Here is a 16,667-nt window from a genome sequence, read left to right on the forward strand (position 1 = left end):
TTTTTCTTCAAACCACAAATATGATAATTCAACATTGTCTAGAGTATGTGTCATCACATTCAATTAAATTAATTAGAATGATAAATTAATTAGAAATTAAATGTGGGTTAAGACAAATTGAGGCCTAGTTTGATGAAATGTTTATTAAAGTAGAATAGACTAAACTATGTTTATTAAAGTAGAATAGACTAAACTTGAAACCTACAAATGAATGAATGTGTTATTTTGGTGGGAGCATACAGTTATGCTTTGGGTTATTTTAGGGTAACAAAAAGAAAATGGTTACGCTAACAATAATGATGAAGATGAGGAAGTTTAAGTTTGGTTTGTTGTCCATTAAAATTTACCAAAGGCACCAAACTATCGAACTGAATTGGTTTTAAAAGAGTGAGGCACTGAATTGCTTGACACCAAGAAAAGATATGGGCAACAAGGGAGGATCAGAAGCTTGGGCTTTCATCAAACAAGTGGTAGCAAGACGATGGTTTAGTGTATTCGCAGGACTGATAATGATGATCGGCAACGGCACCACTTACGTGTTTCCAACATATTCCAAAGTCATAAAAACTCAATTTGATTACAGCCAAACCCAAATTAACACATTGGGATTTGCCAAAGATCTCGGGTCGAACATCGGAATTATCGCGGGGCTTCTGGCGGAGGTGACTCCGACGTGGGTTCTCTTCATAATTGGGGCATTTCAAAACTTCACTGGCTTCTTCTTGATTTGGCTCTCCATAACTTCCCGGATCGCCAAGCCAAAATTCTGGCAAATGTTCATTCTGGTTTGCTTCGGTACTAATTCTTCAAATTGGGTCAACACTGCCATTATGGTGACGAGCGTGAGAAACTTCCCCGACCGACGAGGGATCATTTTGGGTCTTCTTAAAGGGTATGTGGGTATTGGAGGTGCCATCATAAGCCAACTTTATTTAGCCATTTACGGCCACAATGATCCATCCAATCTGGTTCTTCTTTTCGCATGGCTCCCCTCTCTCCTAATCCTCATCCTTTTCCCCTCAATTCGACCAATCCGTATCCGTAAGCATCCCGATGAACTCAAAGTGTTTTACCAGTTACTTTACGTCTCAATTCTTTTGGCCATTTTCATCTTGTTTTTAACCATTGCACAAAAACAAGTGGTTTTCTCTCAAGCTGGGTACGTAGGTGGCGCATCCTTTGTGGTTTGCTTACTATGCGTACCCATTTTAATCACATGTGGAGAAGAGTTGTTGCTCTACAAACTCAACAAGCAAACCACTGGTCCTTATGTCCCAGTCTCCATGCTTCACCAAAACCCTCCCATCCTCGCTNTGGCTTCTTCTTGATTTGGCTCTCCATAACTTCCCGGATCGCCAAGCCAAAATTCTGGCAAATGTTCATTCTGGTTTGCTTCAGTACTAATTCTTCAAATTGGGCCAACACTGCCATTATGGTGACGAGCGTGAGAAACTTCCCCGACCGACGAGGGATCATTTTGGGTCTTCTTAAAGGGTATGTGGGTATTGGAGGTGCCATCATAAGCCAACTTTATTTAGCCATTTACGGCCACAATGATCCATCCAATCTGGTTTTTCTTTTCGCATGGCTCCCCTCTCTCCTAATCCTCATCCTTTTCCCCTCAATTCGACCCATCCGTATCCGTAAGCATCCCGATGAACTCAAAGTGTTTTACCAATTACTTTACGTCTCAATTCTTCTGGCCATTTTCATCTTGTTTTTAACCATTGCACAAAAACAAGTGGTTTTCTCTCAAGCTGGGTACGTAGGTGGCGCATCCTTTGTGGTTTGCTTACTATGCGTACCCATTTTAATCGCATGTAGAGAAGAGTTGTTGCTCTACAAACTCAACAAGCAAACCGCTGGTCCTTCTATCCCAGTCTCCATGCTTCACCAAAACCCTCCTACCCTCGCTACCTCTGCCAGTTCGGAAGTCCCCGAGGTTTCGCCCTCGTGTTGCCAAAACATATGGAACAAGCCTGAAAGAGGGGAGGATTTCACCATCTTGCAAGCCGTGTTCAGCAAAGATATGGCTCTTATTTGCTTAGCTACATTTTCTGGATGTGTGTCCTCTCTATCCGCTATAGATAATCTACGTCAAGTTGGGGAATCACTTGGCTACCCACAACGAGCCATATGCATCCTTGTTTCCTGGGTTTCCATATTCAATTTCTTCGGCCGAGTTTTCTCTGGCTTCATCTCAGAAACCCTGATGACCAAATTCAAGTTGCCTCGTCCTCTAACCTTTGCTTTTGCCTTTCTCATCACTTGCATTGATCAGCTTTTCATCGCCTACCCTTTCCCAGGCTCCGTCTACTTAGCTGCCATAATTATTGGGTTAGCATTTGGAGCTCAAAATTCAATGCTATTTGTCGTAATATCTGAGATGTTTGGTCTTAAACGTTACTCGACGTTGTTCAGTTGTGGGCAATTGGCAGTCTCACTTGGGTCTTACATACTGAACGTGGATGTTGTCGGGAAGGTGTACAATATGGAAGCTTTACGTGAACGTAGGCAGATTGCAGGGAAGGGGTTAACTTGCACGGGAGCTCATTGCTTTGGTGGGTCTTTCACAATATTGGCTGCAGCGACATTGTTTGGAGCCATGGTTATGTTTGTGTTGGCTTACAAGACTCGAGAATTCTACAAAAGGGATGTGTATAAGAACTTTAACGAGGAGATATGGATTCCACAAACCGAAATGGAGTTCTATCGCTTAGATAACAAGAAGAACATTGAAGATTAAATTCAAACCATTAATCTTTCAAACCTCCCATGCTCACTCAATTTGAGGACACCCTAAGGGTCCTTTGAAAAAGATATTTTTAAAATGTTTGTATCCCTAAATTTTTTAAAATTTCATTTTAATGTGATTATTCATTTCATTATTAAATGTTGACCAAATATTTGTCTTTTTCTATATTATTCCAAAATATATATAAATATCTAAAACATCTTAGAGAAACTTCTAAATAGTGAACTCCTAGTTATGATCTTTTAAGATAAAACTTTATTAGAAGACCTTCTGATGGACAGAACATGAAGTATCGGAAAAAATGATTGTTCAATACATCATACAATTATTGTTCATAAACTAGCAGACGCATTTTAAAAACCTTGAGGCGAATCTCGAAAAAAAAAAAAAAAAAAGAAAATGAGGACAATATTAGCTCGCGGTGAGTTTGGGCTGTTATATTTAAAGAGACAATTCTTTTAATAAAATCGAAGGGAAATAACTTTCAAAAGCCATGTTTTTCATAGTTATTTGAGCCAAGATTTTCATAATTAATTAAATGGTATGAACTTAATTTTTATAGATTCTTTGTGAAAAACTTTTCCACTTTGATGGAGGACAAAGTTAAAATGAGTTAGGTGGAAAACATATGAAAATGGGAAGAACTGAACTTTAATAAGAAGGTAAAGAATAGAACTTGATACGTGCTAGTATCATATGTTAAAATAGACATGGGTCTCCCAATAGAGCTCCTACTTTTTCGCCTGCAAGTTCGAAGAGAAGTCATATGAGTACTTAGTAGTTCGTAGACACAAGGGTCGTTCCCTCTTAAAACTTGACACGACATTATAGATCTGTTCACCAACTAATCTTTTGTAGATAAAAATTCGGTATTGATCAAATTTATTCCACGATGACACTAGCAAATCATTCAATATTGGAACTAAAACGAGGTAGCGCTTCATAATTATAAGATACACAGGATCACGACATAGACATAAATAAAGTGACTAACTAATTTATCTTAAGGATCCTGTACTCAACCCTAAGGATTAGATGTGCTCTAAGGAACTTTGGGGTCAAATGTCACATCTATTGGATCGATATGGCAACCTAGAGGGTGAATAGGGTTCTAAAAAAAAGTATTTAAATATGCTTAATTTTTCGAATCATTTAGATCAATTAATAATAATAATAATAATAATAACAACAATAATAATAATAATAANTCAATAAATAATTATGAAAGACTTAGAATAAGGAATAAATCAAAATATTAATTTCACACTTCAATAGTGTTATAAGAGAATATAACACTGTAGCTTTATATTGGTTCAATCAAACTCGACTTACTCCACTCAATAAGTACCGATTGAGAATTTTGAAAATAATTTTTCTTGACTCTTTTCACACATCAGAGTAAAACTACTACAAACTCTTTTTACAAGTTTAGAAGCAAACTCAATGCTTTCCATGACTCAAAATCAAACCGTTATAAATGTTGAAATTTTGAAGAATACAACACTGCTGAGTTGAAGAGTAGATTTACAATTTGAATACTCAAAACAATATCCTCAAAATACAATACAACTCTCTCTAAAGAATAAGGAACTTTTAAAAAGTATAGAATTCAAGAAAGATAAAAATGGTGCATAAATCAGGGAGATTAGGACGAGTTTAAAAAGGAAGATGGAGAAGCAAAAATCATGGTATAAATGGTATATTTCATGAAATTATATTCTTATGAAATTATATTCTTATGAAATTATATTCTTGTGAAATTATATTCTTGTGAACATATCTAAAAAGATATATGGTGTAGGAGAGGAAGCGACGCTTGAGCAGGTGTTGAAAAGATCAAGAGCAATCAGAGAACCAAATAGGGATGTCCCTTCATTACATTATTTGTTGGTGATGAAGGGGAACCAAGGCCCTCTGATGAGGCCCAAAGTTGGAGGATACAACCAAATGGAAGCAAACTATGGATGATGGGATGTCTACACTTCAGAAATGTATTGCTCTTTCATCTACTGAGGCTTAGTACGTGACAATAGTTGAAGCTGGAAAGAAGATGATACGGATGACAGACTATCTAGATGAATTGGGCAAGAAGAAGCACGAGAATATTCTTTATACAGATAGTTAGTGTGTCATACAGTTGGTGAGGAACCCAATTTATCATTCAAAGACAAAACACAGAAAGCGATACCATTTCACTCGCAAGTTAATGGAAGATGGTGATGTGTTAGGAGGAGATAGAGGGTGCAAAGAATCCAACAAACATGACAAAATGTGTTGATGTTGGAATATTGAAGTTGTGTAAAGCCTCAATTGGTAGGGTGCAGTGAAAATTGATTATGAAACTCTTGTTGACTGGATCAGTCTCCAAGTAAGAGATAGTTGGGGTTGACTGGCATATATAAGCTTTCAAAATGTACTTTTTTTTCATTCTCTGTATTCTTTCTTAGTGTACGTACTGAAGTCATCAATAAAACTTTTAGCCAATATTTCTCCTTGAATTATTTTCTCTCATATTATTTGTGTTAATCTTGATCGAGTGTGTGCGTTGTTGCGCGATCCTAACACAAACTGAGCAACTTAATCAAATCATTGAAGATATAGTACGTGCATATGCGTTAGACTTTCCAGTGAGCTAGGATATACACTTGCACTTGATCAAGTTTTCCTATAATAATAATTATCAGTCAACTATTTATGAGATACCCTTTAAAGTCTTATATTGTCAAAGGTGTCCATATGTAGCACTCAAATATATATTAAAAATAATAATAATAGAAAAATGGTCAAAATCAACGGAGGGAAAAAAATGACACTTTACCATGATGGGGTCGAACCGTACCAAAAGTCCTGCAAAAGAAAAAAAGTGAGAGAGAAAGAGTTGAGAGAATTTGAAGAGAGATGAAAGAATGAACCGCGAGAAAACTTACCGGACCACCGCCGGAGTTCGTTTCTAGCCAAGAATTTGTTGCAAGAACTCCACCTAGGAAGGAAGAAGGAAATTGGGGTGGCTGGAGCTCCCTTTTTCTGTCAAGAAATAGAGAAACCGTGAGATAAGATCTTGAGCGTTTTCCTCATATTTGAACCTTTATCTTGCGAATGGAGATCCAATATTTTGATGTGTTTATCTAGGGAGGGAGCTCCACGAGTTTCGTGAATGAGCTTGGTTGAAATCTTGGACTCAGAGTGGAACTTCGGAGAGTTTATCCAAAAATAGTAAGAAAGAAAACATACCACTTTCAATGTCCATAACTTAACTTATGTCAGAAGTAAAATTCAGAAAAAAAAAAAAAAAAAAAAAAANAAAAAAAAAAAAAAATACTAGAATGTAGTTAAGATTAGGATCTACAACTTTGACGAAGTTGAATCGATTTGAGTAATAGATTAAATGATATGAAAATGAGAAAAGTGGGAAATACCTAATCTATTCTTTATGGGTTTGCAAGGAGGAGAGAGAAAATTTTCTGGTGAGCCACGTGTCAACCGGCCAGAGGAGATAAATGGCTTGGAAACCAAGGCAACATGTGTCGACAGCAAAGTGGAGAAACACGTCGGACGCCGCGTGGAGCAACGCGACTCTACCCGATCGATGACATGCGACCTCTGCACACTCGATTCGACCCGCACCCATGTCCGACCCAGTTCAACCCGATGGACGCTCCAACCTGAACCATGTGTGCCACGCGTCAACGTAAGGAAATTCAGAATTCCAGCACGTACCTCCAGATTCAAACCCATGCACTCGTCCTTCTCCCTCAGGCGCATCCGTATGTGCGCGTGGACATTTTTCTGGCGCATGGAAGCGCTTGCTGCATGCGTTAGGGTTAGCTTTCGACCCGTTCGACTTATGTTTGCCCAATTCTCATCCTGGTTCCAGGTCTAACCATATTTTTTATGTGAATTAAGACCTAATTAAAGAAAACTAATATTTTTGGACACCTTATATGCGTAGAAACGTTAAGCGAAAGGGCACGCGTCAACCATGTAAGTCATCGTACGAATATTTATGAAGAAATACTTATAAGGATCGCTTGGATAATATGAGTGTGGATGCATAATGTGAAGTGCTATGAGAATGTATTTATGTGTTATGTTTCCGCTATATATGTGTGTATGTATGTGTTTATTTCATTTTGAAAGGAAGATGAGAATTTGTAAACTCTGCGCTCTGTGTGTCGAGGGATGTTATTGCCCCGTTGAGTATGAATGTATTAACATATACTAGGGTCTCTATCATTAATTTATAACGTAAGATCATGTAAGATCTCATGATAAGATTTTGTATTCGGATTCATTTAATTTAGTTTAGTTTAACTTAATTTTGATGAAACAAAATTAGTTGATTTGTATGAGAGGTTAAGGGTGAAGATTTAAGATTTCTGTCCAAACATATTTTTTTTTTTTTGTTTTGTTTGTTTGTGGAGAGAGGTTTCAAGTTGGTTGACCTTTATAATGAACAATTCTATGGTTTTTTAAATAATTATTATTTTAAGTCAATTGTTAAATAAAATTATAAAAACACAACAAAATTTCAGGTGATTCAATGTCATACAACATCGTACTCAAAATTCAAAACAAGAAACAATACAAAAAAAACTTAAAAAAAAACTTATTGTTTAAGTTATTTAATAAGTGAGTAACTTTTATACTCACCCCTGTTCTTCTTTCCTTTTCAGGTTCTTTTATGTTGCTGGTCGAGGTGGAGGAGTGTATGAGTGCTGTGCGGTCACAGAAGAGGTCGTTTCGGAGCATCAATCTGTTTTCAGTCGTTTTGGAGTCTCTTTTTTTTTATTATTTCCTTTAATATTTATATCCCCATTGTAATATTCCTCTTTTTCTTTTTATTTTAATTTTATTGAATATTTACCTTTTATTTTACTCTTCTTTTATTTTTGTTTGTTTTTGTCTTCTTCTTTTTAGGGTTCGAATTTTCGAAGTCTCAAAAACTGAGTTAGTCGTGACATGATCCCTAGATTTATAGGTCCATTTTAAACTTTAGAGTGCATAGATCAACTCTTTAGTTAACATTAGGGTTCTTGGATAAGTCTTTCTTCAATTAAATTCTCTTTAATTAGCCAAATTTGTACCGATTAATATTTTGAGTAGTTTTTCTGAAGAAATCTTGAGCAAGCGACACAAGAAAATCGATCAACGAAGCATAAAATAGAAGGGGGAAGGAGAACTGCAGCAAGCGCATATCATTAATAATAAAATCGAAACTATTAAATTGATTCATAGTTCAGAATTGAATAGTGAAATATAGGAAGATCTTTTATCCATACCAAATTCAAACAAAGTGAGATTCTTGGTGCACAACTTTCATATCTACAAGGTGTATCAAGAAATAACCATATCATTTATAACATAACCTCTTATACGAAAATAGTCATTTAAAACATTATCATAAAACAATGTCATGAACTTACCTATTTAAGAAAAAGTTTTTTAAGAAATACAAACGAAAGATTAAATAAAACAAAGTAAATATTAAAATGACAACATACTATACTAATATAAGGTCTAAAAATTTAAATGCAACTATCCTACGCATGTGTCATTGTCTTTACTTGCGATGTCGTCGTCAGTTCTACAAGGGCATCTTGCCTTTACCTAAAAAATAGAAGTAGCACACGGCTTGAGTATTTAAAAAAATACTCAGTAAGTGACCCCACTATTGGAGTTCGGGAATGCAAACACATGCAACTCATGATTAGAGACCTATCTTTAAAATCATCATAGAGGTGGACTCCAGTCCGGACATATTGGATGTGTAGTACTTTCCTACACACGGCCCACACGTGCTAGCATGAACCCACCAGGCGGTTCGTACACCCCCTGGGCCCATCATAGTCGGGCTAGTTGACTGTCCGGAGGTACAACAAACCCTCGAATATCATGCAAAGCATGATGATGATCATCATCATCATCATAGTGTACACCTCTGTACTCATCATCATAAATAAGAAAGTAAGCTGATGTAAATGAACACACAATACACATAAGATTCCTATAATTGTAATCTGAAATTATTCTTATGTCACAACCCTGTAGATCGTGCACATATCGCTCTAGGTAATATGCATGCATAAGCCTTCATACATTCATCATCAATAGCATCATTTAGAGTTAGGTGTTAGGAAAACTCTTCATCATAATGCAACATGGCATCTTGTACATGCACATCATCATAATATGAGATATCATCATATTGTGTCATATCGTTATCATACATCTTATGTCATCATGTCATAATGAATCATCAACATATCGTATCAATTCACATCATCATATCATCATAACGTCATCATAATACATCATTATATCATATAAATCCACATCATCATAACATCATAACATCATCGTAATACCTCGTCATATCATAAAATTTCATCATCATCAGATTATATATAAGACTACATTACACATGCAAGGACCATAGGGCATAAATCAAGTCTTCCAACCGAACTGATAGTAAGGCCACTTACTTGAATGACCTTAGCCGACGTTCTCCCTAAACTCGAATACATTTGATTTTGTCTCTCGAAATTGTTCCAAGTATGGTCGAGTATTTCACCCTACTAGAACATTCACCTAATTCTTTAGCAATTGATGTCCAAAATGCCAACTTGAGCTGGATAAGTTGTTTTTGAGATGAGGAGTCGAGTGAAGCCGAGCCGAACCGAACCGAGGGAGACGGTGGCTGCAGACAAGACATGTGTCAGTCTTGAGTACTGAAATAAAAAGCATCACAGTTCTGTTGTCAGGTACTGAAATAAAATTCAAAAGTCAATCAGATGGCAGGCCAAACCAATTAAAATTTGGAGATACTCTACTTTATTGCAAGACACATACTGACAGGTTCTGAAATAAAATTAAAAAAAACAACACACTTGTGTCGGGTACTCCAATAAAATTATCTTTGATCACATGGCCAAACCAATTAAATTTGGGAGATACTCCATTTTATCACAAGCCACATCATTGCCTGAAGATATCTTTACTTGGGCTGCAACCGGCGGTATGCTTTGTTCATGCCGGAATAAATTATAGGGATCCACCTTAGTTTTCACTTCCACAAGCCTCTCAAAATTATCTCCAAAATACTTCAAACCCCAAACGCTCGCTTCCTCGTAGCTCGTCGGAATCCCCTCCTCGTTGTTTCTTCCAATGTCAAGGTCTCTATAATTGACATACGCCGCCCTGGGCGATTTCGACACGAACGGAGTCATGTAATCGTAGAGCTCTCGGGTCCATTCCAAGTGTCTCGAGTCACCTTCGGGCGTATCCCATGTGACGTAATAGGCGATTTTGATGGGATATCTAGCTCGGTGTGGGGAGGGAGTGTCGGTTTCCGAAAACTTGTTCATTTTGCCACCATAAGGGATGAGTACGAGCTGCACTGTCTGAATGCCTTTGGCATTGAACCTTTCCCATATGCCGTGGAGGGCGGTTTGTGAGATGGGTTCAGTGGCATAATCGGATTTGGTTTTGTATCTGCCATTGGTGAGTGGGGTTCGGTCTAGTAAGAAATTCATGTCCTTTGCTGTCACGAACCCACTTGCTGGATATGCCATTGATTCAACCCAGTTGGATTCTACACAATCTTCCATTCTCAATCCAACCTCTGGAAAATTGTTCTCCATTATGGAAATAACCTCTTCTGCTCTTCCTAGAAAGAGGGAGTACAAAAATACTCCCATTATTCTTCCTCCTCCTCCTTCGCCTGAATTTGCAGCTGCGTCGAGGTTACAAAATATAATTAGTATCTCGACTTTCAAAAGTGACTAAGAATTTCTTGAACAATATCCCATACAGGAGGAAATCAAAGATAAAATTTTTTTAAAAGTAATTGATGTATTAAAGTAAAGTTAAGAATTTTATGTGGTAGGATTCTAAATTCTGGTCGTGATCAAGGTATTACAATGGTAACATAGCGACACTATTTCTAGTAAGATGTGGTTTTGGGATGAATCAAGGCAAGAGTTGATGAGCATGCGACACTCGAGTAAAGGAAGAATACATGAATGAACGGTAACCATGGCGCCAATGAAGAATACAATAATCATTTGAGTTTTATTGGTTTTATAAGATTTTATGATTTAGATGCATTAAGAAAATTTTAAAAAAAAAAAATTGAAAACCAAAAACATATATTTTAAAGAGGGAAAGTCAACATAACCTGTAACCATGGCGCCAATGAAGAGTCGTTCATCAATCTCAGGTGCTACAAGCTGCCATTTATGAACCAAGTTGGTGGAGTTTTGGTCCCAAATCCTAAAAGCCGTAAAGGAAGTAACAATGGATGGAACAGGAACCAACTTCAACTTCCATGCCACAACAATCCCAAAGCTTCCTCCACCACCCCCTCTAATGGCCCAAAACAAATCCTCCCCCATTGAATCCCTATCAACAACCCTCCCATTTGCATCCACAACTTGAGCATCCACCACATTGTCCACTGCCAGACCATATTTCCTAACCATCAGCCCATACCCACCACCGCTAAGAAACCCACCAACGCCCACATTCGGCTGCACACCACCAGGAAACCCAAAGCCTGACGTTTCCAACCCAAGTTTGTAATACAGCTCCCCCATGCTCGCCCCGGATTCAACCCATGCAGTGTTGTCGTCTGTGTCAACACTCACCGAATTAAGCTTCGCCATATCAATCAGCACAAACGCCACGCCATGCGCAACGTAAGACAAGCCCTCGAAGTCATGACCTCCGCTACGCACTCTAATGTGCACGCCATGATTCTTGGCGCAAATGACCCCCGCTTGAACATGGGAAGCTTGAGATGGGTTAATTATGGCACATGGTTTAGGGGTATTAGGGCCCGAGAATCTAAGGTTTCGAACCGTGAAATTTAGAACCGAAGAGTACGTGGAAGAAGATGGAGTGTTAATGAGAATTGGATTCGAGTCGTCGTTCGAAACACAACGAAGAAAATCATCGAGATTTCCTCCGAAAGAATCCGATATTGCAAAAAATAAAAGAAGAGTTACCAAATTCAAATAGTTTATGATATTATCCATTTCTCATGCAACAATTACAGTCCATGGAGTTGCTTAAATATGATGAACAAGCAAACACGTAATTCACGTGCAAGGATTACAGTCCATGGAACAAGCAAACACGTACTTCACGTGGTTATTTATATATACATTTTTGGTTTGAAATGATTCTCCCCTTCATTAAAGAAATGTAATCATCCAAAATGTTTCCAATATATTTATTTATTCATTTTGTTTTTTTATATCAAATTTATAAACAAACAAATTAATCCGTAATCATCCAAAAAAATAATAATAAATTCTTTCTAAATAACAACATAGTAGAATTGTAACATCATAACATAGTTCAATATTGTCATACTCCTAAGATAATAAAGAATCCTCTTATGGTCCTAAACAAACGTTAATTCAAAAGCTACAGTAGACATTAGAACGAACATTTTTAGACAACTTTTGAAAAAAATCATTAATATTTAGAATCCTAAAATACATTCACCATCGCTTACCAACAAACACAAAGATAAAAATCACACAAAAAAATCGGTAAAATAAAAATAATATGCTTTAAAATTACTCGTAATGTGTTAGCATTCAATCTGAGTCAAAATAAATTAAATTGTTTATTTTTTACTCGAGATTTTTTAATACGACACAGGGTGGAAGGGCTTTAATGTAATTAATAATTAACCCATTTGAGAAAGCGCCTTCACATGGGAAAAGTTATGATCACACATTTAAATATAGGATAATATGTAACAACCTGAATCTATTTTTTTATTCATTATTTTAAATAAAATATATCTTCCAAAATAAATTTCATCAAATAATAATAAGCGAGGACGATAACACCATAACATAACATAGTTCAATATTATTATAAAATTAAAGACAACTAAATATTAACATTTATACCGTTTACTCTACAAATAAGAAAAATACCAAGATAGATATTAAAATTATAAAAATAATAAAAGTAATTAGTTTGAAGAAATATGCATACCAAAATAATAAATATTATAAAAAATATTTATTACATAAAATTACATAGAAAAAGACTTAATAGAGTTGAAAGGACTTAAAATCTTACCGATTATTGAGAAATATCTCCAATTTTGTGTCACCTTGTTTACGGTGAAAGAAGGGACAAGTGATAGAGGTTTAGGGGCTGGCAGGTTCCTGAGCAATTTCTCTTTATTCAAAAAAATGTTGAATTGTCAGCTATAGCTCTTCCTCCTTCCCGGCTCACTCATTATGCAAGCAAGCAACGGGTACTGTTTTAGTAGTTTTTTTTAGAGGTGTGACTCCTAAAATAATAAAAAATCCTTACACATGTGTACGGTGGCTTATGGATCTACATTTAATACAATATATTTTAGACAACATTGGATAAAATAAAATATTTAAAATGTATTTGGAGCAAAAACTAAACAAAATAATAAAATAGATTAAAAGAATCTAAAAAAATTAATCCAACCCAAAATGCTAATACAATCCAACTCAACCTCTGTAATTCGGGTTGTCGAATTCAATGTACACCCCTAAAGTAAACTGAGCTACAATTGGTTTTTGGGTTGGTGGAACTAAGTAATTTGATGACTATCATTTTCCTTTTCTGATGACTGTCATTTGCATCGATTCAAATAAGACCATTACGGTGGACTCGTTCATCTACTAATTTATTTCCATTACCACGTCCAATCTTACACCATCATACATATAAAACCCAAATTTTATGAAAGATGCATAAGAAAATTAAACGAAATTACATTATTATCCCAAAGCAAATACACTAGGCATAGTAATCTTTAGCTAGAGATATTGCATTGCACTAGGCATGGTCTAGTAAGACACATCCGGGCATGAAGCCATCTTTGCTTGGATTCCTCCCATCGATGCTACCGGTGGTATGCTTTGCTCATGCCGGAAGAAGTTAAAAGGATCGATCTTCGTCTTCACTTCCACTAACTTTTCAAAATTAATCCCAAAATATCGATACCCCCAAACGCTTGCTTCGTCATAGCTAGTCGGGATCCCGTCCTCGTTGTTTCTTCCAATGTCAAGGTCTTTGTAATTCATATACGCAGCTCTCGGCGATCTCGACACGAAAGGAGTCATGTAATCATGGAGCTCACGGGTCCATTCCAAGTGTCTCGAATCAGCATCGGGTTGGTGCCATGTAACGTAGTAGCCAATGTGTATGGGATGGCTAGCTCGATGTGGGTTGGGGGTATCTGTTTCAGAAATCTCATTCATTTTACCTCCGAAAGGGATCAGTATGAGCTGCACTTTTTCTAGTTCTTCAATTTTGAACCTTTCCCATATGCCATTGAGGGCGGTTTCTGAGATGGGTTTGGTGGCGTAATCAGATTTCATTTTGTATCTGCCAGTGATGAGTGAGGTTCTATCGAGCAACAGCTCCAAGTTTTCAGGAGAAACATACTCACTTGCTGAAAAGGCCATTGCTTCAACCCAACTTATTTCGAGACAGTCTTCTTTCTTGAGCTCCAGCTCTGGGAAAGCCTTCCCCATAAGAGAAACAAGCTCGGCTACCTTTCCAAGAAATAAGGAGAAGAATGAAGCCTTCATAACTCTACCACCTCCATAGCTTGAATTTGAAGCTGGTAAGATATTTTTGAGTTAGTTAAAGTTGATTCAACCAAACAAATGTCACCTCAAACCAATTCTCCTTTTGTTTAGGTGTTTTTTTTTTTCTTTTTTTAAATTAATTCAACCCAAATTAAAAGAAAAAAAAATCTAACCAATAATTTTTTGTTAGAAAATAAGTTAGCTTAGTTCTCGAATATGTGACGAAAGAATTAAGCAAACCTGTGACCCGAGCAGTGATGAACAGATCTTCATCTACCTCGGGCGCAACGTATTGCCACCGATGGATTAACTTAGCTGCGTTGAGGTCCCAACTTTTATGAATAGCAAACGACGTAACCGTTGGAGGAACTCGAACCAACTTCAACTTCCATGCCAAAACAATCCCAAAGCTTCCTCCACCACCTCCTCTAATAGCCCAAAACAAATCCTCTCCCATTGAATCTCTATCAAGAAGCTTCCCATTTGCATCAACAAGATATGCATCCACCATATTGTCCACGGCCAGACCATATTTTCTAACCAGCATCCCTAACCCACCGCCGCTGAAGAACCCACCAAGCCCTATGCTAGCCGTGAACCCGGCCGGAAATGCAAGGGTTCGACTTTTCTCACCGATTTTGTAATACAATTCGCCCACGGTCGCCCCGGATTGAGCCCATGCAGTCTCGTCGTCAACGTCGATAGTAATTGAATTAAGGTTGATCAAATCAATCAACACAAATGGGACATTAGAGACGTAAGAACGACCTTCGAAGTCATGGCCGCCGCTGCGAGTTCGGATTTGGAGGCCATGAGTTTTGCAGCAAATGACTGTGGCTTGGACTTGGGAAGCTTGCCATGGTGTGACGATGGCGACCGGTTTGGGCGTATGGGATTCGGCAAATCTGAGGTTTCGAATCGAGAAATTTAGAACGTAAGGGTAAGAGGAAGAAGATGGAGTGTGAATTAGAGTTGAATTTGAATGATGGTTTGAGGAATGAAGAGAAATACAGTGAAGAAAATCTTCAAGATGACTTCCACAACCCCATGATGCAAATGATAGAAGAAGAAGAGAGATGAAACTAAAATTGCTCCAATAAATTTTCATTTCTATTTCCTTCTTGTAGATCTTGTGCAAACAAGTTGTTAATTATTTATAATAGTATGTAATGTGTATTTAATAGAATATTTAACTTGAGGGTTCATATCCGACCAACTCAAACTACTTAATTCAACTTAGGGTTAGATTTTTTAGAAAACAAAATTTTGAGTCGGTTTACTGGTTGATATATTTTTTTGGTTGGATTAACTCGACCCATCGAAATAGGGTCACAATCAAATCCAACCCTGTCCTACCTTGAGTCTATTATGAAAATTAAGAATATTTGAAAGTGACATATTGTGTAATAATCTAAAAAAATTAGAAAAAAAAAAAGAAGGAAGAGAAATTTTTCCGATGTTATTGAAGATGAGAAGTGGGGAGTTGGCTTTGACGGTAAAAGAGAGGTCCCTCACTTCATTTTAGCATCCCACTTGAACAGTTTGAAGCTCGTCGGATAATGCATTTCTTACAACTCTAGGCCAGCATTTTGGTTGATTCGGCTTTTAGTGTGATACGCTCGGACCCTTTCCTTTTAGTTTCAACTTTTTGGCTTTCTAGTTTCAACTTTTCAGAAACTTTTAAGATTAGTATGACTACCATCTAGCTAGTTTAAATTATTTATGAACAATTAGGCTTAGGTAGTGTAAATTACCAGGAGTAAGTTTTTATGCATAATTAGGCTTAGCTAGTTTAAACTTTATGCATAGGCTTAGTAGTTTAAAGTATTACAAGTTTAAATTATTTTATGTAAAATTAGGTGAGCCAATTACCACATTGGAATTCTAATCGATGATTGTGGGACTCCTTAGGTATAATTAAATTTCATAGAGTATCGTTAAGCTAGTATCAAGTATCAAGTATCATCAAGCATCAAGGGGTGGTAGTAGCTTCGACCTAGGCCAACCAAGTAGTGGCCTTACTATTAGTTTGGTTATAATTGTATGTTATATGTTGACATGTGCTCGTGGCTTCGCACGTGTCATATGCTCGTTATATGTGAAAGGTTATGAAATATATGTGTACATATGATATGTGAATGAGATGATATATGTGATGACATGATATCTTTACAATACGATATGTTAAGATATGATATGCTTGACGACATGCTCGTGATATAATATGTGAATGTTATGATATATGTTATGATGTAGTATGATTGACGATACAACACATGTTGTGACACGACATATGATATATATGTGCATAA

General features: G+C 36.8%; 2 protein-coding genes across 2 annotated transcripts; both read right to left on the bottom strand.

Moving 5' to 3' along the window:
- Positions 1–9,645: 9,645 nt before the first annotated feature.
- On the bottom strand, positions 9,646–12,461 carry LOC111784663 (berberine bridge enzyme-like 26). Its single transcript, XM_023665296.1, has 3 exons — positions 12,458–12,461; positions 10,932–11,717; positions 9,646–10,487 (listed from the first exon to the last, which is right to left on the bottom strand). Exons 1-3 carry the CDS (start codon positions 12,459–12,461, stop codon positions 9,676–9,678), a joined length of 1,602 nt encoding a protein of 533 aa, XP_023521064.1. The 3' UTR covers positions 9,646–9,675.
- A 965-nt stretch (positions 12,462–13,426) lies between these two features.
- On the bottom strand, positions 13,427–15,463 carry LOC111784664 (berberine bridge enzyme-like 18). Its single transcript, XM_023665297.1, has 2 exons — positions 14,596–15,463; positions 13,427–14,387 (listed from the first exon to the last, which is right to left on the bottom strand). Exons 1-2 carry the CDS (start codon positions 15,461–15,463, stop codon positions 13,609–13,611), a joined length of 1,647 nt encoding a protein of 548 aa, XP_023521065.1. The 3' UTR covers positions 13,427–13,608.
- Positions 15,464–16,667: the final 1,204 nt, after the last annotated feature.

The sequence above is a fragment of the Cucurbita pepo genome, unplaced genomic scaffold (genome assembly GCF_002806865.2).
Source record: "Cucurbita pepo subsp. pepo cultivar mu-cu-16 unplaced genomic scaffold, ASM280686v2 Cp4.1_scaffold000258, whole genome shotgun sequence".
NCBI lineage: Eukaryota > Viridiplantae > Streptophyta > Magnoliopsida > Cucurbitales > Cucurbitaceae > Cucurbita > Cucurbita pepo.